The sequence below is a fragment of the Eublepharis macularius genome, chromosome 8 (genome assembly GCF_028583425.1).
Source record: "Eublepharis macularius isolate TG4126 chromosome 8, MPM_Emac_v1.0, whole genome shotgun sequence".
Lineage (NCBI taxonomy): Eukaryota > Metazoa > Chordata > Lepidosauria > Squamata > Eublepharidae > Eublepharis > Eublepharis macularius.
In genome coordinates, this window is record NC_072797.1 from 30,900,078 (window position 1) to 30,924,212 (window position 24,135).

The following is a 24,135-nucleotide window of genomic DNA, read 5'->3' on the forward strand; positions in this document are numbered from 1 at the left end:
TGTGCTTTCTTTTGCCAGTCTTAGAACTTCTTTTAATGACTAATGTAAATTATTTTGTGGCTTTAAAATTCAGGTTTATGTTTTACTTGCTACTCTGAGGCTTGATCTTTCCTTCTTCCTGCCCTCTTGCGCTAACAGTTTTGGCATAGGTTTTATTGTACCGCTATTCAGATTGCTGATTTTTCTTTTTATAACGAAATTAAGTTGCCTGTGCTTTGCTGTCTTGGTGAATAGGAGAGTCATGACAGGCTACCATTTTTGTAAATCTTGGACCCAGCTTTGGGGGAAACTAGCTGCGCTGCCAGAGCAAGATGAAAATAGCCTGCATGCCCATGTTTCCACAGCAGTGGCATAAAAATACGCACTGTGGATTTTAACCCTATGGGGTATTTTGTTTTTGTCAACAGAGCACGTATGCAGAGACATTTTCTGATCAACATACTTGGCTACCTGTAGTGGAATGTTGATCGGTGTGGATGATGTAATCCAGCACGGATTGTTTTGTGTGCCCTTAGAGTATTTTATGCACATGTCAGCCTGTTCCAAGTTTGAGTAAACAGCACATGTTTTTAAATATTGGCTTATTGCTGCTTTTCCACATATGGATTGCATTTTCAAATGCAGTTCATATAACACAAGTAAACAGAAATCTTTAAACCTAAGTTAAAACAGCTGCTATAAGTATTTTTGTACCGTATAGGACAGTATAACTTGTGACGGCATTTCATGAATAAACGGTGACCAAGCCATATGTTTCTGTTTACAGCTAGGCCAGTATCTCTGATACAGTGTCAGCTTCTTGTAATGTCTTCAGTATTCTGCATTAAGCCCTATACTTTGTTAGGCAATAGCCTTTTCTTGCTTCAAAACAAATTATAAGATCAAAAAAGAAAAAAACGAGCAGTAGTAGTGGAAGAAATTGTCAGTTATACTGCTCATGCATTTTGTCTCTCTGAAACAATGTTGCTGTAGGAACTACTTTGGTTATACAGTTTACCTGATTCCCCCTGAAGAAGTGTATGTATATGAAAGGCATAAGGGCAGTATAACTGAATAAAATATTTTTTTCTTCCAACTACGTTATTGCTTTTTCTCTATCTCTAGTGCAGCCCTCTTTTCCTATATTGAGACAGAGTATGCCACAAACTTCTCAGATGATGCTATTTGATAAGGAGATTCTAAGCCTTGCTTTTTCCTCCATCCACTAAACAACTGTCATGTGCCGGTGAGCAGCAAAACCGACTTAGTGGAGGTCAGGAATTGGCAGCTACGGTCCCCGGGTGGCTAGAGGTGACCACAGGTCTTTTGGGTGCCCACATCCTCCCCTTTGTGTCTAGCACAAAATGTGAGATCCTCTCCCTGAATGTTCCTCTCATTGTGCTAGCCTCAGATTCAGTTTTTTATGTTCTGGAAGAAGAATAGGGGAGCACAGCAGAATAAAGCAGGGGCAGGGGACAACGCAGGCTTTAGCTCCCTACGGCTGCATGCCTGCTTTTCTTGAAAACAAATATAGCCCCTTCCCTTCGTCTCGTTGAGATGTGAATGGGTAGGCATGTATTTATGGATGCGTGGACAGACACACAGCAATGCCTTTGACCCTTAGGATCAGAAAAGAGAGTTTCGTTGTTTGCGTGCATTGCAAGTTTGGCATGAAGTGAGAGTATGACTAATCTCCTGAGATTTCTGCTCATGTCAGTGGATTTAGGGCAGGGGGGAAAGAACCATAAATAATTGCTGGCTACTGAGGTCGGCCAAACTTTGTGCATCACTGTTGGATCATTTTAGGAGAGGCAGCCAAGTTCCAGCCTGACTGGGTTATTTTCCAATTTCTTCTCTGCCTGTCTTCCATCTTTCTTTAAAAAAAAAAAAGCTATCCATTTACATCCAAGGAAAACTTGCCAAAAAAAAAAAAAAGCAAACATCAAAATTTTCAGTGGTGTGTTCCCCCTTCCCCTTCTAATTTGTTTTTTGCTGTGTTAAATCAAAAGAGGAGGGCTGCCAACAGTCTGCTTCACTGGTTTTAGTCCTTCCTCTCTGAGGCCGGTAACAGCCACATATTTATGAGGTAGTGGCTAGAAGTGAGATAATTAAAAGATAACGTAGTGCAGCAGAGCTTCATTGATCTGCGAAGGAGTTTTATGGGCTGGCTTTGAATGGGATCCGATCCACTGCTGGGAGGATTTGAGGGAGCACAAGGTGTGTCGTCTGTGTAGCAGTACATCATGTCCTAAGGCTCCAAGCGTAAGCCCCATTGAAGAAAGTGGGACTTACTACTGAGTAAAACACATCTAGGATTGCCCTATGGGAATCTCAAATTAGTAATTTTTTTTCATTCCCGTTGCCACTCTTTGGCACGGTAAAAGCCATATGGAGGTAGCAGGGCTTTTTTTCTGGAAAAACAGGTGGTGGAACTCAGTGGGTTGCCAGCACGGGGGCAACTCCTGGTGGGAGGTGGTGCCCCTGGTACCGCATGCACGTGCACAAAGTGCGTACACGTTCCCGGGACCGCGCAATGATATCACTTTGGGTCAGCTGGAACAAGGGGGGAGTTTTTTAAAGTTTAAATCGCCCTTGGCGAAAATGGTCACATGGCCGGTGGCCCCACCCCCTGATCGCCAGACAGAGGGGAGTTTAAATCGCCTTCTGTACCACTGATTGCCCTCTGCGCCACTGTGTGGCTAAATTCCCCTCTGTCTGGAGATCAGGGGGTGGGGCCACCAGCCATGTGACCATTTTCAAGAGGTGCTGGAACTCCCGTTCCACCGCGTTCCAGCTGAAAAAAAGCCCTGGGAGGCAGTAGTCAGATGTTGTGTGCAAACTTGTGTCTGCTCGTGAGAACAATGAAGCAAAGTCGTCCTGACCACTGCACTCACCATTCTCTCCTATGTATGTGGTGCAGAGCTTGAACACTGGTTTGGAACACTGCAGTTGTTGTGCCCTAATCAGAATTATAAACCAGGATTAAATTGAGGTTTAGGATCCCGATTTGTCAGCAAGAGAACAAACCATGGTTCTTACTTGGGGTGTCAGAACAACCTGTTGTTTGCTCCAAACCAGGAAGTCTTCAGACTGAGCTAAGCATGGCAGAAGTGCAATTAGGATGCAGACCTCAGGACTTTCTGACTTGTTCTCATTACAAATAAGGCTTGCTTGTGATGTGTTAATGATGTCATATAATTAGATACCTGGTCTCTGTCTGAAGATCTAATGGGATTGACAAGGGTAAAGGGGGTAATATGCTTTGATATTGAGGTCTTGGCTAATAGAAGCACATTGGGGCAGGAAGTCTCATGCTTTTCACTTAAAGAATGGTTCTTACTGACATGATTATTTTGGAATTTAACTTTTGGTTTTGTTTGTTTTTTTGGTGCAACTGCAGCCTAACTCTGGTGAACTGGACCCACTCTATGTTGTAGAAGTCCTCCTACACTGTAGCAAAGAAAGCTTGAAAAATTCTGCTACTGAGGCTGCCAAGCCTGCCAAGCCTGATGAGAAAGGGGAGATGCAGGTAAGGATTTTTTCCAGTTAATGTTTTTTAAAAGAGCACAGATCATACAGCAATATTAATATAAATATATCTTTAATATGTTGGCAGAAATGTACCCTTCTAGTTTTCCTAAGGATGGGGTGGCAGTATAGTTCAAAGTGGATAAGTTATAGTTACGTATTTTTGTACAGCTAGCAGTTTTCACGTGGAGGGTATATGTTCTGTTCATTGATAAATGATTTGTAAAGCTAATTTACAGCGGGGTTAAATGGTCTGGAAAGTGTTTAGAAGTCTTGCGGTTGAAAAGCACATTCTCTAAGTCCATTGAAGGTATTTTTATAGCATTTATGTATTTACTGCGTGCACAATAACTGCCAGAATGAAGGGCGTGCATTTTCTCAGTGAGAAAATCCTCCCCTCTTCAGGGCTGGCCCTTCAGCTCCTGTCATGAGGTGTGCACAGCGGGATCAGTTTCAGCTGAGGAAGGGAGAATGTGTGCTTGTCTGGTTTCAGCAATAAAAGTCACGAGAAGCCCCCGGGAGCAGCACAGGCATGCATGTACACACGAGCACCCGGTGCTTTGCTGCCTTTGGTCTGGGAATACATGAGACCTGATTTAGATGCAGTGACTTGAAATATGTTCTGAGGATTGGGAGAATCAAACTGCTGCAGTCATCATCACTGATCTTTTAATAGGAATGGAGTAGGGGTTGGACGGACAGAAGAGTACATGGGCCTCCTTCTCATCCTCCCCTGCTGATCCTGTGCCAGAGTAGGGCTGTTCCTGGGGACTCCCGGTATCGAGAGCATTGGCATATATCTGATAGCTTAAAACTGAGTTGTACCTGCCTCTCCTTCAGTTTAATGTTAAGAGGTGGCAGGGAAGAGAGTGATGAGGAAAGAAGATGAATGAGGGAGCCAAATATTGGTAGCCTGCCTGGAAAGGTCGCACATGGCCAGATGATAGCAGCAATGAGAGCAGGAAAGAGACCACCTAAGGATTGCACCTACCTATGAGTGAGACAGGCAGGAAGCATGCATGACTGTGAAGCAGTAGAGAAGAAGGAAGAGTGGGAAGGGCCAGCTCGCAGGTAACTGGCCCCAAAAGAGAGCAGCAGCCAAAAGCTTCACGAGATGGCAAAAGCACTCATGGTTTAGAGGGGTACGGGGAGGGTGAACCATGCGGGGCAGTTAATGGGGAGCTCTTCATGTTCCCACCTTGTAATAAAGCACCCCAGATCTAGGTGGCTACAGAAAGTCTGGAAGACACTCTTCCCTTGTGAGCTAACCTGAAGGACAAACCTAACAATGAAATGAAGATACTCTCCACAAAAGACAGTTATCTCTAGCCCGGGTGCGTGACCCATGATCTCGGCAACAGGTGATTTATTTCATTAAATAAAAACTAATCCACCTCAGTCTTAGAATGTTTGGCATTTCTCTGAGTGGAGGCTGGAGCCCTTGGAATGAGCACTGTCCTCCGAGAGAGGGAACTTCACAGTGACTTGTTAGGAGAAGGGCTGATTTGACATGATAAGAAACTGAGAATGTGTCCAATGCTGTAGGTTGTTTCATGGATCTGAAAAAGTGGAAGACTTCTAGTGTAATCCTTGGTAAAAATCACAAAGTGCCTCTGCATAGAAAATTACTCCGTAATCTTGGGTCCCAACTTAGTTAAGAGAAAGTTGGGCATTTAAAAGTTGTAAATAAATATGATTATGAAACTGTGGCCCACTCTCTTAGCATCAGTTTCATTTTCTAGCTTAGCTGACTCTGTTGACACATGCATATTAATCTCTTGGTGAATATAACATGAAATGGTGTGCATTTGTGAGAGAGGAATTATAGAGAGAAAAGCACTTAGCGTTGCTGCCTCCTCCACTAAATGCTTTTCAGTGAAGGCATTTGGCTGCAAATCATGGAGTAGTCAGGTAATGAGAGCTCTGTGATGTATGTGCATGCATCTATCCCTAAATGAAGAATGTTCCAGACATGAAGGAGGCTTATGGCCAGTTTTCATGATTGTGCTACACAACCAAGTAGGGAAAAAGTAGTGTAAACCCTGCTATGAGGATTGTGTTCTAAAAATGCCTAGACTGCCTTTTAGAGAGACTCCTAAAGATCTGCAAAGCAGCCCTCAGTGAAATGCAAACAATGCAATAAAACATAATTGCGGATTCTGCTTTGCACTTTTCTTGTGGAAGTTTAAAGTGATAATATAGTTGACTGTTTCATATATAGAAAAATTTGGGCTAACTTTCAGGTTAACATTTGTGCCTAAGTTACCTAAAATGCATACATAGCCTGTTGTATTTTATTCAACTGAATAGTATACCCATTTTAGCTTAAGACTTATGAATAAGCATTCAGGTATGGGGCACCTATATGGATTCTTTTACATCCACAAGTAGGTTTGTCTCATTTCCCTTTTCTTTGCTTTAGTTTTAGTAGGGTTTCTTCTGTTCTTGGGAAAATGCATAAAGGGAATGTATAAATAAAGTGATTTAGGAGTCTTCCGCTGTAGCCTTTTTACTAAAAATTTCCCTGAGATTATTTAAGCTTAAAGCAGTGCTCATCATTAAATCCCAGATGGGCCTTTCACAATTCTGTTTACCCCATTTTCAGGCAGTCTGGGATAGCCTGTTAAACTATTTGTTGGCTTGACCAGAGAAGGTTCTTAAAGCAGTGACAACTTCTCTTGGGGGCTTTTTTAAAAAGTATTTTTTGCTATCACAAAACTATTCCAGTTGGCCGTGAGTTAGGCACATTCTGTCACTGAGCATTACTGGGAGACAGGATCATGGGCAGTAGCTGCATTTGGGCCCACAGGAGACTTTACTCTGTCAGGCCAAATTGTAAATATTATTTTGTTCTCTAAATTTCATCATTGATTTAAAAAAAATCCAAATGGTTGGTCTTTACCTGTAATATTTGTGCCATTTTTTGTCAATAAGAGCAAGGGGTTATTGCAGTTATTTTCACAATAGCCATTTGAGGCAGGTTAATCTGAGAGTGTCTGACTTCCCGAAAGCTATAATGATTTTAGTTTATGATAAATGAAAAGACTCCTTTTTGTCCACTGGTGCAAATGCATATTAGACATGAAACTTGCTTTGTATGTTGGGACACAAAAGAACATTTTGAGTATTTTTGTTTTGCCATAGTGGGGTGTGTAATGTTTTGTAGTGCTAAAAGTTCTTCAGTGGCCATTTCCACATGCTGTTAAAGAGACGGTCTACTTACTGAAGGCTGGCGTTTTTTCCCACAGATTCCAGATGCCTCCGATTTCAAAGCGGAAGCAGGCCGCTTGTCTTGCGTCTAATCAGCGTCTTTTCTGAGTCCGGGATTTCCCACCCTTTCCTGTGCCGGGTCAAGGACGCTGATCAGACGCAAGACAAACGGCCTGCTTCCGCTTTGAAATCGGAGGCACCTGGAATCTGTGGGGAAAACCGCCAGCCTTCAGTAAGTAGACCGTCTCTTTAACAGCATGTGGAAACAGCCAATGTCTTAGAACAGATTTAGTAAATAAGTAGGAAATGAATTTTGCAGGAATTTGTATTTAACAATACAGCAGCAAACATTCTCTCGTAGGTGAGAAGGCAGCCTTCCCCCTTAAATAATTTTAATTCCTGATGGGCAGGTTGCTTTGGTAAACTCATTCACATCCCTCTGTGTAATGCAGCTTCATACCATTAGTGTTGTGCTACAGATTCCTGTCAGGCGTAGGACCCAGAGTGTGGGTGTATAGAGGGGACTCTCAAGAGCCTGCTGTTGAGATGCCTTTTGGATTAAAATAATGAATTTATGACAGGCTCCATGGTAGACATTTGGAGGTGGTGGTAGTAGGGTCTAAGGAATACATTTGAAAGGATGTGGCACAGGCATTGACGGTGTGTACAGGAACCTTACTAAGAAAGTAATAGGAGTTGGTTCTCTGAGAGATGCAAACCTAATAAAATTGAACTTGTTTGTTAGATATTTATATTCTACTTTTCCTCCCCCATGGAGGACCCAAAGCGGCTCATAATATCATTCTCCCTTCCTCCATTTTATTCTCACAACAATAATCCTGTGAAGTAGGCTTGGCTGAGAAGGAACGAGGCTGAGAGGGAATGAGTGAGCAGAGTGAGGGTTAAACCTCAGCCTCCCATTGAAGACTAACTTTGTAGAAAAGATCCTTGCAAAGGCCATCAGTCAAGAGGAACTGGATTAGTAAGTGGCATTCTGACCATAAAACAGTCATTAGAAGGTGCCTTTGTATAACACGAGACCTTTTATAAATGCTTAGTTTTCAGTGGAGAGCTGAAAGGTTTGTCAAGAATAATTTAAAAAAATCTTTGCTTCCTCTTAGAAAATCTGGAACAAAACAGTGGGCTTCCAAGGCTGTTCCAACTCTGAGCAGGAAATAAGTAGCAGTAACCACACAGCAATCTCATGATTTACGAGGGTGTCTTTAATATTCTTATTGGTGTCTGTTTTGGTAGGTTGTTCCTGTCCTGGTACATCTTCTGTCTGCAATCAGCAGCGTTCGACTCTATATACCCAAAGACCTAAGGCCTCTTGACAATAGGCAGAGTGTATTGAAGTCAATACAGGTAAACTATTTCTACTTTAACTATTTTTAAGTGGCAAGTAATACAGAGCGCCTTTCTTAGCCATGTATTTTTAACTTTGGCCAACCTGAAGGAAGTCTTTATTTAAATAACAGCATGTGGTGGGGTGTTGTCTGGTCACCCCAGAAACTGATGATGCATTGTGTCTTACATTGCATTTATAAGAGCTACTTTCCAACTCTGTTATTTTACCAGAACAGCTGCTTTTAAAAAATAATATTTAATTTTTCTTCAAGGAAGTACAAAAACGTTTTCCTGATGGCGTTCCATTGCTGGATCCCATTGATGACATGGGCATAAAAGATCCGGGTTTGAAAAAAGTAATCCAGAAGGTAGAAGCCTTTGAGCATCGTATGTATTCTCATCCTCTTCACAATGACTCTAATTTGGAAACTGTGTACAAACTTTGTGAAAGAAAAGCACAGGTAAGAAATGACAACTTCAGGTTCTTAATGTAAAATTAGTAGCAGTGGGTTGGATCCTACAACACCCTTCTCCTAAGTGAGAAGTCTTTCTCCAGAGGAGCAAGGCTCTTTGATTAGCAGAAGGAAGTGTTAGGATGCAACCCAGATTATAATTCCTATTGGCACTTCCACATCGGCTTCTTCCTATCTCTAAAAATTGTTTAAGAGGTCCTGGGTAATTTGGTGGTATGCTTTCTTTTGACAAGTGTGGTGGACAGTAAGAAAACCTTCAGATGATTTTTTGGCAGGCAGATCGGGAAGGTCAAATGCAGCTTGTTTCTGATTTCTGCAGCTTATTACTCAGCTTCGTTGTGTACCTTGCAGCATTCTCAACTCCACGGTAATTAGCCCTTTGAAAAAACGGAAATATGCAATCCAGGATCCATCTCCTTTCACACTGACGAGTAACTTTGATCTCCAGTGCTGCACCACAAACTGCTTTTGAAACTGCAGAAGTACTGAGTGTTTTGGGGAAATGCTGTGCAAAGAGGGGTGTGGGGAACCATCCTTAAAGGATCTTAACCAAAGAATGTACAAACAGAAAACATTGAAAGTAACCTGTATATAGTCTCCTTCTTTCCAAATGTTAGCCCAAATGAAAACAGCTTTCATTATTGTCTTTACCGTTAGTCAAAATAGGATAAACATGCCACAATATACTTCTAGTAAAATGTTCTTAAAATAGTCTGCCAGTTCAGCATTCAGGTGAATTTGTGCTAGTTCCAGTTCCTTTGAATTAGGAGATGAGGTGTTGACTAACGTGCACTTCAGTTCCATCAGCACTTTCTTAAGAGCCCAGAATAAGTAGATTTTGCTTTTGTGTTCAAGATCTCAAGATACTTCTAGTGATAGAAGTTGTACTCTTGATTGTAAAAGCAGATTACAAAATACACATGCATTGTATTCGGTTCATGAGCATGAGTGAATTGCGTCTTACCTCTTCAAAATACTTGTGTGATTGCCACATCTATGTAATTTGGAAACAAAAGATATTTATATTGAACATAATTGAAACAGTGCATATTTGCATTATGTTTTGGTATAAGAACTAATGATAAATTGTGTAGAAACTTCCCTGAATGGTCATTTGAAGTTGAGAAGACATTTTCTTCCAGGTCAAACAGGCATTAGACAGCTGAGTTCTTATGGGCTTCTTTTTGCCTTCTGCTTTACAAGTAATTTGGGTTACTTGCTTGAGGGAAACATCCTTTTCTTCAGGCACCTTAGCAAAGTGCATCTTGTCTATCTGTATAAGATTGTGATGACGATAAAGCCAGTAAATTTTTAGCGGACTAACATGAAGAGGTCACAACTGAAGATTGGGGGAGGGAGGATCTATACCTGCACTATCTATTCTTGCTATATAGAAATCTTCCTTTTTTTCTCCTTTGCAAACTCGTTTTTCCTTTTGCTTCCCAGCTGCATCAGTAGCTGTGTGGCTTATAACTGCAATGGGACTAAGTGGCTTTTCCCCCCTGCTTGCAAACACAACTCCTTTTTCAGAAGGCAGAGGGGGAAACCACTGTCTGTGTGTAGTATCATAAACAGAAATACACACGTATCTTTATATCTTTAGATTGCTATAGATATTAAAGCAGCAAAGCGGGAACTGAAAAAAGCCAGGACTGTTTTACAAATGGATGAACTCAAGTGTCGTAAACGAGTTCTGAGACGGTTGGGTTTTGCAACCTCCTCTGACGTCATTGAGATGAAAGGACGAGTTGCTTGTGAAATCAGCAGGTAATAGATGCTGTGACTGTTGGAGAAACAGACTAATAAACATTCAGTTGGTTTGCGGGCTTTCTTGTATTTATAGGCATTTTCCCTCTCCCTTTCCCATGGTGGGCTGATGCTATTGCAGAAAATAGGGCTGCATCGATTCAGAATCAAGGAAGAGAATGAAAAAATGATGGCATAGTGAGAAAATAAATACAATTGTATTTCACACAAACATTGACTGAAATACAATTAGATTTCTTTTTCTGCTGCCCATCAGTTTTTTCCCTTCTCTTCCTTGACTCACGCTCTTGGACATGAAATGGTGAGATTGTGTCAGGGGGAAAAAAGACTGACGGGATCATCCCTAATAGCCTGAAAGTATAACACAGAACACAGTATTTGGGTTAAAAGAAGAAACGTGGCAGCTGAATTCTTGGGGGACAGCTGTGTAAATCTGTTGTAGTAAGAACTGCAAAGAGTTGCAAGGTTCCACAACACTAACAAATGCTTTGTAGTTTAAGCTTTCTTAAATCAGAACCTCCTTTGTCATATGCTTATGTTCAGGCTCCAAACCGAATTGCTTGACTATTTTCATGAGCTGAAGGAAGTTTTGTGATAGTGGTTCCCCTATTGTCAAATTTCAATGTGGTTACAATACTGAGTACTATTATTTGGCCCCAATGAGTTGCAGAAACAAGGAAAGAATTCTGAATCATTTTATAATCATGGCAGGTCTGCATTGAATGGGTTTATATATTGCAAGTAATTTGATAAGACCTTTAATTATGTATCTTATGGAAGTGTCTTAGGCAAGTGATTTGAATTCTTGCATTGGAATCTCTGTAGAGAGTTAGACTTTGATTATTATGTTAAATGAACCAGAGCACTAAACTGATAATCCTGCATCAGCAAATTGAAAGCGCTTTGTTTAGTCCTGCAGAATTAAGCAATATATGTAACACTGGTGATGGCAAACATCAGCGGTCTGTATGGTAATTTGAAAGTCTGGCATGGTCTTCTGTGTGACATAACTAGGGCTTGTTTATCTCCCAATATACATGCTGAGCTAAGGTTGTTAATTGCCTTTAGTCTCCAGAAACATATTGATCCTGCTCTTTTTTTAGTTTAATTGCTTCCTTCAGTTTCCCAACACTTTATTGTAATCTAATCCATCTTGATTTTGCTTTCCTGATTTTGTTTTTTAGGACCTCTATAATCTTCTGGTAATCTATCCATGACAGTTATGAGTGCATCTGGACATTTTCACTTCTTTACTCTAAATTTTATAGTTGGTATTGTAGTAAAATGTTTAAATGATATATTTTTGAGTAATATTGTCCCTTCTACCACAAAAAAACTGCTAGCTTTGTTTTCCTGTAAAGTGATTTTAAAAGTAGAAAACCATCCAGAGATTTCTAACACTGTCAGCTGTATAATTTTTCTCGTCTTTTAGTGCAGATGAGCTGTTGCTAACAGAAATGATGTTCAACGGGCTTTTCAATGACCTATCTGCTGAACAAGCTACTGCTTTGCTAAGCTGTTTTGTATTTCAAGAAAATGTGAGTTGATTTTGTGCTGCCTTTTTTTCCAAGCCAGAAAAGCCAGTGAGCTAAAATAATAACTATAAACTATCAACTCTACATCTTATTAAATCCCAGATAAACATGTCACATCCCAGATCCCTTTATAACTTTGCCCATATGGTTGGAAGGAGTGGGCAAGATAGTCCAAGACTTTGTGGGTTGAAGTTTCTCCCCAGGAACTAATACCAGGAAGTGGGATAGAGGGAACTTTTTCCTTTCTCCCATAATACTAAAATGAGTAGTGAAATTGTAGAATTAACTGCCTGTAGATGTAGTCAGGGCCATTAGCATATCTCTTTTTAAAAAGGGATTAGACACATTTGTCACAGGTTGGTGGCCTGTCCGATAAAATCATTGCCTCCTGAGAGCCCTATAGTCCAACAAACGCACCCCTTTCTCTTCAGCCCTAGGGCAGGCAAGGGCCTTTCTGGCTGCCACCACTCTGGTCTGGGTGTTCAACTAGGGAAGGCTCTGAGCCCCCCACCCCCTTCCAAGCAGCATCCTCTGTTGAGGGAAGGTGTTCCCAGACCAGTCCAGCTAGAGACATACAAACCCAGGCGAGTATGGGGGAAAAACACTTGTGAACAACAGATTTAACAGGGTATACTTTTCCAACAGTAGGGCAAAATTAATACATAAAGAAGTCCACAAGAAAGCAGTAAAGCCTCCTAATGTAACTACCTGACTGGTCCCTATAATACCTGGCCCTTCCTGGGACCAGCCCACTCTAACTAAATGAGGGATCCTTTCCTGCTGGTAACTGCTTCTCAGCCTCACAGCTCCTGAGGGAAAAAAACCTTATTTCTCCCATGGCTCAGCCTCCTTTGTGCCAATTGGCCTTCCTTTTCCCTCCAGTTTCCGTTAGTCCAATCCTAAAGCTGAAAAGGATCTTAGGAAATATAGGTTTGCAGGGGAATTGGCAGTCAAGCCTATTGGAAATTTATTCTAAGGCTTCAGGCTTCCTTGAGGCCTAAATGCCCAGGACCATGATAATATTCATGGAGGGTAGGCTCATCAAAGGCTGCTAGCCATGATGACTTAGGGAACCTTCACATTCATGCTAGAAGACAAATTTTAGATGGCTTTTGTTTAGCCACTAATATATGGGTAATTTCTGTGTTCTGTATTATAAGTCACCTTGAGCTCCTCTAAAATGGAAAGGTGTCTAATAAATGTTTTAAATAAATAAATAAAATAAGGGATGATACTCATAGCAGTGAAAATAGCTCCTACCGCAGAATTTCTTGTTTTATTGCTACTGTGAAAATGTTTTTTTTTCTTCTACCATCTAATTCAAGTAGGTTCCATTGTGGACTTTTGGAGATCATCAAGTGCACTGTATCTCAGTTTGAAAAACTTAGTTGGTATTGGGTTGGATCCAAACAGCCATGTGGACAGATAGAAGACACTTTCCTTGCCATTTTCCCCTTTGCATTGCTTCCCACTAAGTTTCCCCTGCCCTTGATAACAGCTCTGCAGATAGTTTGAGAGATGGCTGCTGGAAGTAGGGACTGGAAAAACCTTAGTATTTGTGCACATGATTGTGTGTGAGCTTTATTCAGTCCCTTCTCTGAAATTCTTTCTGATATTATGGTTTCTTGTTCTTTTTTTGTTGTCAACGACCATGTGGCTAAAAAGCATACTGATGAGAAGCTTTCATCTGTACCCATTTACTACTTTGAAACAGATCTAGAAAGCTTTTAAAATTCTATTATTCAGTAGTAACTTCAAAGTTTACAAATTGATTTGTAATAATATACTGACCAGAGAGTGAAATGTCACTGAAATTAAATCCAAAAGGGAACTCAGGAGTTTGTTGGATTTTATCATTTTATTGGCATCCTTTCTTTCAAAGATAGGAACAATAAAGAATCAATAAGCATGATCCACCAAGCACTATAGACCTCTGCTTATGTCATTGAGGCTTTATACGTTAGTTCGTAATTTGTGGTAGTTAAGGAATAGTTCAAAATTTTAATTACGTAAAGATAACAGAAGTCATTGAAATTCTCTTCCTTTATTTACTTATGTTTGTTTGTTTTTTGTAGTCTAGTGAAATGCCTAAACTTACAGAACAATTGGCAGGCCCTCTCCGCCAAATGCAGGTAAATGTTTTCATACACTAAGTTTGCTGAATCAGCACAGAACTCTTGCACTGAACTGAGCATGCGCATTACGGATTTTGGCCAAATCCATTGTGGGTCATTTTAATGCTATAGGCAATGCAATTGATATTCATAGGAATAAAATCTGGTTTTAAAAAATTGTGCAAATTATTTTTCTTGGTCTGCAATCTAAGCATGTATTCCAGGATGTGTTTCTTCTGTTGTAATGTGGATAGCACTGCATTGATCTTGATATATCCACCCTAAACACTTAATGTAATTGTATGATTTCCTCTAACAGTCTTTGAAGAGTTCCTTCTATCAAGTTGGATTATGACTGCAGTTAGTTAGGGGACAGAGGGGTGGCTATTTGGGAAATTTTGTCTTTTTCAAAAGAGAAGGTAACAGGTTGGATCTGAAGGCACTTCCAGTCATGCAGGATCGGAATCTATAATTTCCATGGATTTTCTACTGAAGCTGGAGCTCCCTGGAGATACTCCCCTCCCCCTGCTCTGTTGAACAGAAGTGCTTTGAACTTTTATTGCCTGGTTTGAGTGTAAGAGAAGTGAGGCAACATTTATATTCAGTCTCCCTCTTACTCATTAGATGATAGGCACTGACCATCATTTTTGTGGTCCGCTTGCTGCAAGAAAATTAGTGTTGTTTTTTTAATATATTAAATAAAGACTTGTCTTTTTAAAGGAATGTGCAAAAAGAATTGCTAAAGTGTCAGCAGAAGCTAAATTGGAAATCGATGAAGAAAATTACCTGAATTCCTTCAGGCCAAACTTGATGGATGTGGTCCACACCTGGGCCAATGGAGCTACATTTGCTCACATATGCAAAATGACAGATGTCTTTGAAGGTAGGTGTGATTGTGACCAAATGCCATTCCATGGACTAAGAGTGTGAAAGATTACAATTCTGTGAGAAGGAAATAACTTAAGCTCCATTCTTTTGTTGTTGGTTTTCCTTTTCAAGAACTGCAAGAACCTTCATGGAGTCTAATCTAGTAATCAAATTATTTTAATGCATCACCGTTCTTTCCCAACTATGGACCTTCTGCTTTTATGAAGAAGGCAGCTGTCCTTTGCTCTGGCAGCAGCCACTTGAGAGTAGCTGTTATCAGAGTATATGGCAGGTGGATTCTCTGCAAGGGCACCACTGCAGTCACTGAGTCGCTTCTCCTTCCTGAAGAGGGAACAATATGGGCAGCGCTGGTCCTGACCACAATTACACAAGCACCACTGAACTCTGTTGGGCTTGTTTCTGTGTAAACATGTACAGGATTGGTTTGTAATGGAGATATTCTCTCATGCACTACCTTTCCTCTGTTGCTTTCTGGCCAGGTGGTGTTTGTTGCAAGACTTCACTTCCTCAAGCATACTATAAAAATTAATCGCCTTTAACATGAATGTGTATTGGGGGGGGGGGGGGGCGCGCTGGTTGTCCTTTCTTTTTAGCATCTGATGTTTTGTAAATTTTATTTGCTTACAGAGAGCCCTAAGTCTATCTCTGGGATCAAGAAATGCCATGAAGGCTTGAACCCATCCTATAGCAAAGAAGTAGCATTTTCTGTATGCTGTTTCTTCTTGAATGACAATGTAGCTTTCCATTTAAGGGATGTTCTGGGCAACACTCTTATTTTGGTTGAGTGGGAATGAAACCTCTGTGTTTGCAAGCATTTGTTGAAGATTTTCAAACATGTTAATGCTATTTTTCTTTAAACTGAGAGATTATCCCTATTTAGATAAAGCATTTTTGAGGGAGGGGGAGTCATTTAGATCTCAACTTACTAGTCTAGCAATTGAATAACAAATGGTCTGTCTTCTTGCGGGGAGGAATATTCAGTTAATTAAGAGAATGGATTATTTGTTGCATGTCTTTACTAGCAAACATAACTGGAACTCGGCCAACAAGTGCTAACATTCCCATATGACAAAACGGCAGTTCAGCCTTGACTGCTGGTAATACCAGGAAATTGCTCTCCTACTTACATTTTTGAGAGTAGCACATGCTGGTTTGATATTGGAAGGGGTGAGGTGTGCCACTCAACCTCACAAATATCCAGCACAGAGCAAGAGATGCTAAACTACCTTGTATAGGACAGACCCATGAAGAGATCTCCTGAAGTTTTTTCATGTTAAAAAGTGAGTGAGGTAGCATTTTTTTACACCATTTCCCCAGTTAGAGATCACCTGAGGCCCCTCAAAGTGGAAAGACTGATCCCCCTCCCTACCCTAATAAGAGCCGCAGGCAGTGTGAGGAGCAGGAGTTTCTGCTGGGGGCGGATTCTGTGTTGAAAGGGTTTTTAATGACCTTTCCTGACTCAGTCCAGGCCTCTCTGGGGCTGCTCTGTAGCTTTAAAGGAGGTGGTATATGAGCCAATTACTCCTGTATAATGGCTGTGGATCCTGTTACTACTTGTGGTCTGCACATACTGACTTATACGCCCACTCGTTAATTCCAGAGCAGTAGCTGTGTTAGTCTGTGGGAGGAAGACCTAAAAGAAGTCCTGTGGCACCTGAATGACTCATTTTGAACTGAAAAATTGTCAGAATAAAGCTGTAATAGAATCAGAGGTAGGCTGATTGTATATGTGCACGGAAAATAAAGCCATCAGCATATAAAATGCATACCTTCTCTTTAGGTATAGCTGCATTACCAAGGAAAGAGAGTTGACCCAAAGATGAGTGTTGTATAGTGGCTAGTGTGTCAGACTAGGATCTGGGACACCAAGGTTCAAATCCCCACTCTGCCATGGAAGCTCACTGGGTGACCTTGGGCCTGTCACACACTCTCAGCCTCACCTCGCAGGGTTGTTGTGTGAATGAAACAGAAGAGAAGGTTGTAAGCCACGTTGGGTCCCCATTAGGCAGCAAGGCAGGAGTATACATGACATAAATAATAATAAATACATTAATTTATACCGTCTGTTCTACCCAGTGGGGATCAAAAGTGGCTCACACTCATCACCACTACAGGGATTGCCTGTGTCCCTAGCTCCATAAACCATTTATAAAAAAATAGCAGGAATGGTGGGTTGAACAAGAAGAGAAGCTTGAGGCTGCATTTGTCATTTACAGTTTATTGGTTGCAGTGAAGCAGGAAATCCATTCTGTTGGTAGTTGCATTTGCAAATGCTGTATCAAAGTTATCCCCATCCTTTCTCCCCCCGCCAAAAGTGGGTAGTCGTAGGTTTTGCCCAGTAAGTGAACTCTCAGCTGCTTGTTGGCTCACCATACAACTCTGGCTTTCCAAGTTTTTTTGACACTGGGCAAGAGGCAGGGTGGGATAATTAGGCTCTGTAAACTGCCCACATAGCAATTTCAGCTGCCACAGTAGAAATTATGTTACACACAGACAAGGCACTGACCATGGTAGTGTAACCCCAAACCACCACTGTACCCATTTTTGCTAACTTTGTGTAAATGGCACATCCTTGTATTCCTATGGCAGATAAGCAATCCTTTCAACTGCTTTGGGCATTGCTTTTGGGAGCAGTGAGGAGCAATGGTGAAAGGAAGGCACTTTTAAATTCCATGCTCAGGTGCATTTCACTGAGATTCCAATGGGTGTAGGATACATGCTGGAGGAAGACTGAAAAGGAGAACAGGCTTTAGGTGCCTTGGAATGCATTGCAAAGGCTGGTACAATTTGTAGACATTTGCATTGTTTACAGTGCCCCAGTATGCAAGCTTGCATGCAAGAAAGTGCGGCCTCAGCCTTAGATAAAAGATGCTCTCTGTGTGTTGCACTTGGATTTTGCTTTTGTAATGAACTCTGAAAACAGAGGGCAGCAGTCTCTTCCTATAGCTGTTGTCGGCTCCAAATTCAGTATGGCCTATACTTGGAGGACATACTCCAGCTTCTTTTGGCTCAGACTGGTGTCTTTTTTTTTTTTGTAATTGACTCCAGGTGACTTTTAACGAGTTTCTGGATTCAGAATCCAAAGATCACATTTAATCTCAGAATTCATGTCACTGCTTTCACTTAATGGAACAGCAAAAGGGCCTTTGTCCCTCTAGGCCACTTGATTTTTTACAGAGTTAGCATGTACAGCGTTGTTTATGAAGTCTGCGGTGGATGCAGGCTAAAACCTAACACATTAAACAGGATTTTCTCATTCCCCTCCTGCAGCAGCACAATTCAGTGGAGGAGGCTAAGCAAGGCTACCAGCACAACAGTAAACAATTTGCCAGAGACTCTCTTTTTAAATACTGGCATGTGTGCTGGGCTGCAAGGAACTAATTCCAATAAGTAAGAAATCTTGTAGATTTTAGTCAGTTGAGAGGCTTTATCAGTATCTGCTGTGCTGGCTCCGAATATCTTCTCTTTTCTGGAGCAATGCAACAATACAGTAAGCCACTTACCAGCACTCCCTTAAGGCAAGTAACAGTAAAGTGGGGGGGGGAGCAGCTTTTCCTTGGACAAGGGTTCTTTCCAGGATTACACTTAAGAAGATAGGGTCAGCTGCAGGGAATGATCTTGACAGTGCACTCTAAATCTAGAATAGCAAGTCCAGGAATATATATATAATTAGGTGGTGATTCTGTATTTCTTGATATGGATAAGGAGTATGTGTTCTTGTAGGTTCTTTGTGTAACTGTAAGATGGTAGAGGTAGGGTAGTCCTATGACTGGAAGGTGTCGCTGATTTATTTTGTGTTTAAAATCATCATAAAATAACTGCTTAAATCCAAAGCCTTTTTTTAAAACCAGGGAGCATAATTCGCTGTATGAGGAGGCTAGAAGAATTGCTTCGACAGATGTGCCAAGCAGCAAAAGCCATTGGAAACACAGAACTGGAAAATAAATTCGCAGAAGGTATGCCTGTATACATACTATATCTTATAAATACATGTCTTCAAACAAAGTGTTTACAAGCAGTTTAAAATGGCTTAAAACATAAGCTAAGTGTCTTTTTTGACATTTTTGCCTGTATCTTTTATCAGCTGCTATCCACTTTATAAAGAATAATATAATAGATAGCCAAACAGTTATTAATGTGTTTAAAGCGCCATCAAAGCAGTTTGGAGTTAAGAACCAGGAAAATAAAGTGAGCAGCTGGAAGATTTGATAATTGAGACCCTGGAGCACAGTAGCCACATTGATTAAAAAAGATATGCTCCTTCTGAATGCATGTTATTTTTCAGCAAGGCAATATCCAGGTTTAGCTTTCTCTTATGATATAATACTGATCATTTTTTACCTTCTCCTTAACAGGTATTACTAAAATCAAGAGAGACATTGTGTTTGCTGCAAGCCTTTACCTATAACAAGCCCAGGGATGTTGTGGAACTGGCGTCACCCATCTGTTCAGCCATTAAGACTCCACTAAATAATCCACTGAAAGCATAAACGTTAACTGCAAAGGCTGCCACTCGTCTCCCTTCCCCAGCAAGACAGATGCTTAAAGTGTTCTTAATGTGTTGTATGTATTTCACCATAAGCAGAGCATATTACATACACCACTGTACATAAATGTTACATTATTTTAATTAAAAAATAGCCCAAATAATGTCTTGAAAGCACAAGCTTGAACCAAGAGAAATGAAGGTTTTAGATATGTCTTAACTGTTACTATATACATGTAAAGTGAGCATTCAAGAGGTATAGCAGCAGTCCCTTCAAAAGGCATTTTAATTTATTTATTTTTTTACATAGGCCAGGAAGACTTGTAAAACTTTCCTTTTGGAGAGCAGGGGATTCCACAGGGTATTCGCTATTGAGCTGGTCATGGCTGGTGGTTACTTCCAAAATGATTTCCATTTGTAGGTGTCTCATGTAAAGTTGTGTGTGAATCTTCCTCCTCCTTCTGTTTAAAAGTACGACCTCTGACTTTGAAGAAATCAGATACATATGCAACCTAGATTGAACATATTGGAAAGTGTTAGGGTAAAGCAGAGAGAGTCCACAAGTTCAGAAACCGCTGTAGGTTTCTGGAAATAGAAACCGCTGCCCCTTCTTCTGAAAACCTAACGGGCGTAGAAGGGTGGAACTCTTAGGATTGCAGTATTAGTGGCCCTTGACTTTTAAAAAGTGTAACTCCTGCTTAGGGTAACACTGCAAGCTCGATACATGCAATAGTCTAGCTCATCTCGTTTTCCTCACACTTCCATGGAAATGGCGAATATCACAATGAACGGCGTTTAAGTGACCAATTTGTTCTCCGGCTTACTTTGGTTGAATTTTTACACATACTTTGTTTTGAAGTAAACGTCACTGACTTGAGGGGTTTGCTTCTGAGAAAAGGCGGAGAGGACAAGGATGTCAGGTAACATTACTCAACAGAAGCCTATTCGGACACAGACCAAATTTTAACTCATCATCAGTTGTACTTTCTGGCAAAGTAACATATTTATAGACTTACAATAAGAACAGCTACCACTGCTCCCTGGATAAGCCCGGTCAGTACATCGCTCCAGTGATGTTTGTAGTCAGAAACACGGGAGAGACCCACATAGACTGATGCCGCAACAAGGCCAAACTGTATTGTAGGACGCAGAAGTCTTGCCCAGTCACCTCTCATTCTGGCCTGAAGATAAAGCTAAAGCCAAAGGAGACACATTAAGCAGAAGTACAGGACAGCTGACTACTTTTTTAAAAAAAATAAATTTTAAAAACTAACCCTACCTATATAGGTGAAAAAAGTTGGAATTGCAGAACTCAAGGAAATATGAACAAACTGCCTGCTTCAAAGGACATATTTAACATGACTTTGTGGCTCTGTAAGATGCTTTATAGATAACACTGTAGATTTTCACAGTCCCAGAAAGGTGAAATCTGTAGTTCACTTACCTAAGTAATTACCGCCTTCAACACTTATTTTTGTTACTGGTAGCTACCAGGAGGGACAGTATTGCTTAGCACATTGGCATTCTGGAATAGATACACTAAGGCTGAACTCCTAATCCTGTCAAAAATCACAAGTGCCAATAAGTTGTGGTTAGGACTTCCATAGACTACTTCAAAAGTCCTATGTACCTGCTACAACCATTAGGTGTGTGTAAATGGACAAACAGAGCATACTTTGTGCACAGTAGGTGCTACTTTCCAAAGTTAAATATTTAGGGAATGCTTAAGGGGTTTTCAAAGAAGCCATTACATCACAAATTTGGCATCCAACTCTTTCAGTCTGCTATAAAAAGACTGTCTAAAAGTTTAATTCAGTATGAAGGAATTCCTTAGAAATCTTGATCGAAGAAATTTTTCACCCACTGAAGCTATACGCCAGGTATATTTTGTAAAGCTTCAGTCCCAGCAACCATTAAGGCAGACATTTCTCAAAGATGTACTCAATGGCAACAGCCATTTGCTGAACTTGAACTAACTGATGTAGTCATATGTTGAACTTCATAGTATAGCTTTGAGCCAAATACAGTGTTCTGTCAAGGTTTGTTTGTGACAACTCCTGCACCACTGCACATCACTTAGCCTTGGTAAGAGTTGGTGCCAGGAATCATGCTGGTGGTCTGGTGATGCAGTGCTGGTCTGCTCTCTCCCGCCTAGGAATTCCACTGAAAACACTGAAAAATGCACTGCTTTGCTTAGTGCTTTTTCCCACAGACAAGCAATTTCTATGGTTGGCAGGCCACAATGCAAGCTGGAGGAAAGGTGGAATGAGTGGGAGAGGAGGAAAGACAGACCTTCTGAAGACTGTGGTCAGAGGCAAAAGGGGTCTGAATGGCTGGAACAGAGCTCCAGGGTGGTAAGATTTCATGCCTGTTGCCAGCCTGTCACAAACTGAACTAGTAGTTAACGTCCTGTGTCTGAACCTCCCTGAAGGGCAGAGCTCTCTACACAGCAAAACAGGAAACTCAGGTTTAATATTTGTTCATGACTTTATTCCCACATTTAAGAGAGTAGCTACTTAGCCCAAGCTGCTTGTGGAGACAGGCACATGTTCTAAGCTAGGTTTGTTTTACTACCCAAAGTGGTTGGTGTGATGTTGGTTTCACAGAAAAGTAAGGAGAAAGCTCCTCTTTTGTTGCACCAGAGCTCATGGTGGGAGCCTCACTTGGCGAGCGCCCAAGGCACAGAACTGTCAACAGCATGCAAGGTCTAAACCCCTCAACACGGACTAGCAAGTTTACTGCCTTCCAGACCCCACATGCACCAAGCCTTTCATAGAAATAACTTTCATTTTCAAACTAGCAGCAGCTGCTCCTGGCTGTTACAAATGCCAAGGCTGTTAATATAGGTCATCGAAGTACATTGGCTGCCTTCTATTCTGAATTTAGACTTGGTCTGTGCTCCCTCCTTCCCCCAAAGTAACAGGAACTGGGCAATAGCAAACACAAGAACGGATTACTAACCTAATCATCTCCCTGTACAAGTCATCAAAACCACTTATACCTAAACATGTAGACACTTCCAAATTTAGTTCTAGTTAAAGGGCAATGCTTGTATCCTTTATTAGTGATCTGACAGCTTCAAATGGAAAAGATTTTAGCAGACATTGTATTTAGCCCAAGCTGAGTGTATTTTACTCCTGTAACTGGTTGCCCCAAGACATCACTGACACTCACACCCCATTTAAACTGGCCTTGCATCCAAACCCTATAAATCCTTTAAGGAAATACGAGGAGCATTTCTTCAGATCAGGCTGCTTACTTTACAGCTGCCATCGTTTCGTGACTTCCAATCTGTAAAATTTAGCAGCACTTGCCCCCTGAATTGGGGAAACAGCCCAAGCTTCTAGACCACCTATGACCAAGTGGTGGTGGCAAAATTCATGACAGGTGGTGAACACTTAACAGCTTGTACAAGAGATATTTGCTGAAGGGAAACTTATCCCACGTAAGGGAGACAGACAGTGTTGGTTTGTAAGAGAAACTGAATTTCTCCAGCATCCTTTTTGCTCTGAAAGCTGCAATTTACCTTAAAGTTATCAGAAATCTTTGCCTCTGGTGGTCCCCTTTTTAAAAAGTATATTACACTAAAATATACCATAACTCCCTTCTAGATGTTTATGGAAAGTGGTTAAACTCTCCACCATAACTAAAACTCCCTTCACCACATCCATCCTGCACCCCGTTGTTCCTCTCTGGTCTAATGCTTCATTTCTCCCACTGAAAGTTCAACATGTAGCCCCTTCAAAAGAAGCCACAGACACAAGTGGAAACATCTTTTCAAGCAGAGAACAATTTGCTGTTGTAAAACTAGAAGTGCCTCAAAAATCCCTTCTAAACTCTGGCTTCAGAAACCCTCTTTAGAAGACCTGACCAAAAAAGGAAGAGCTGTAAGCAGGTTTTTATTAGCTAGTGGAGGTGGGGTGTATGATTACAGATATGATGCAATCCTGGTCTTAAAACAAAATTTCTGCAAACTCAGGCTATGTTCAAAACCACCTTATTTACCATAGAACATCTAGACACAACATGAAAAAAAGAAAATGCAGAGTATTCCTTCATTAACGAGTGCATTCTGCCATCACTCTTATTTACTTAGCATATTCCCATCCAACGTATCCCAAATAAGCTGCTCAATGGAATGGTGATCTGATGGGGGAACATGTATATGTGACCCATCCTTACTAGAAAGTAAAAGGGAACTTTATAGTTTCTGCTTATAAAACTGTGACCCCTCCCCCAGTCCAGACTTAAAAGAGTTTTATATTAAAATGTGCTATAGCCTTGTGTGTGTTTCCTGCATCAGCAGGAACTTTTGAAAGAAAGGGAAAATTACAGGCAAATGAGATATATACCCAAGGGACAGGGGCTGTGTTCTTTATATATGATTTTAGCCTCCCTTTTCTCTAGGGAATGGAAGACCCTCCCCCTCCATTTTATCCTCTCAGCTATCCTGTGAGGTAGGATGGGAACTACACCAGTTTGGTGTAGTGGTTTAAGAGTGCAGGACTCTAATCTGGAGAGCAGGGTTTGATTCCCCACTCCTCCACTTGAAGCCAGCTGGGTGACCTTGGGCTAGTCACAGCTCTCTCCAGCTCTCTCAGCCCCACACACCTCACAGGGTGTTTTGATGTGGGGAAGATAATGGCATACTTTGTAAACCGCTCTGAGTGGGTGTTAAGTCATCCTGAAGGGCAGTATATAAATATATTATTATTATTGCCCTGTGAGCTTGATAACTGTGGGGAGGGGGGTGTTGGCTCAAGGTCTCCAATCCGGATTGCTGCAGTCATGCTTCAAAATCAAACTTT

At 41.1% G+C, this 24,135-nt stretch overlaps 2 protein-coding genes across 4 annotated transcripts in view; one reads left to right on the forward strand and one right to left on the reverse strand.

The window, feature by feature from the left end:
- MTREX (Mtr4 exosome RNA helicase) overlaps nucleotides 1–19,391 on the forward strand; it is a 51,557-nt gene extending 32,166 nt beyond the window's left edge. The window contains exons 19-27 of one of the 2 annotated variants that reach the window (XM_054987193.1): nucleotides 3,380–3,508; nucleotides 7,972–8,082; nucleotides 8,337–8,525; nucleotides 10,141–10,304; nucleotides 11,737–11,842; nucleotides 13,915–13,971; nucleotides 14,674–14,836; nucleotides 18,693–18,797; nucleotides 19,197–19,391. In XM_054987193.1, coding sequence (XP_054843168.1) covers nucleotides 3,380–3,508; nucleotides 7,972–8,082; nucleotides 8,337–8,525; nucleotides 10,141–10,304; nucleotides 11,737–11,842; nucleotides 13,915–13,971; nucleotides 14,674–14,836; nucleotides 18,693–18,797; nucleotides 19,197–19,249 — 1,077 coding nt within the window. In that variant the 3' untranslated portion in view covers nucleotides 19,250–19,391. Of the gene's footprint in view, nucleotides 1–3,379; nucleotides 3,509–7,971; nucleotides 8,083–8,336; nucleotides 8,526–10,140; nucleotides 10,305–11,736; nucleotides 11,843–13,914; nucleotides 13,972–14,673; nucleotides 14,837–18,692; nucleotides 18,798–19,196 lie in introns of those variants that run through there. The other variant, XM_054987194.1, reaches the window with a different exon arrangement.
- The window catches only part of PLPP1 (phospholipid phosphatase 1), a 106,773-nt gene continuing 99,681 nt past the window's right edge, over nucleotides 17,044–24,135 (reverse strand). For both annotated transcript variants that reach the window (XM_054987196.1, XM_054987195.1), the window contains exons 5-6: nucleotides 20,344–20,520; nucleotides 17,044–19,839 (exon numbers count right to left, since the gene is read on the reverse strand). In XM_054987196.1, the coding sequence (XP_054843171.1) occupies nucleotides 19,708–19,839; nucleotides 20,344–20,520 (309 nt within the window). In that variant the 3' untranslated portion in view covers nucleotides 17,044–19,707. The remainder of the gene's footprint in view (nucleotides 19,840–20,343; nucleotides 20,521–24,135) is intronic.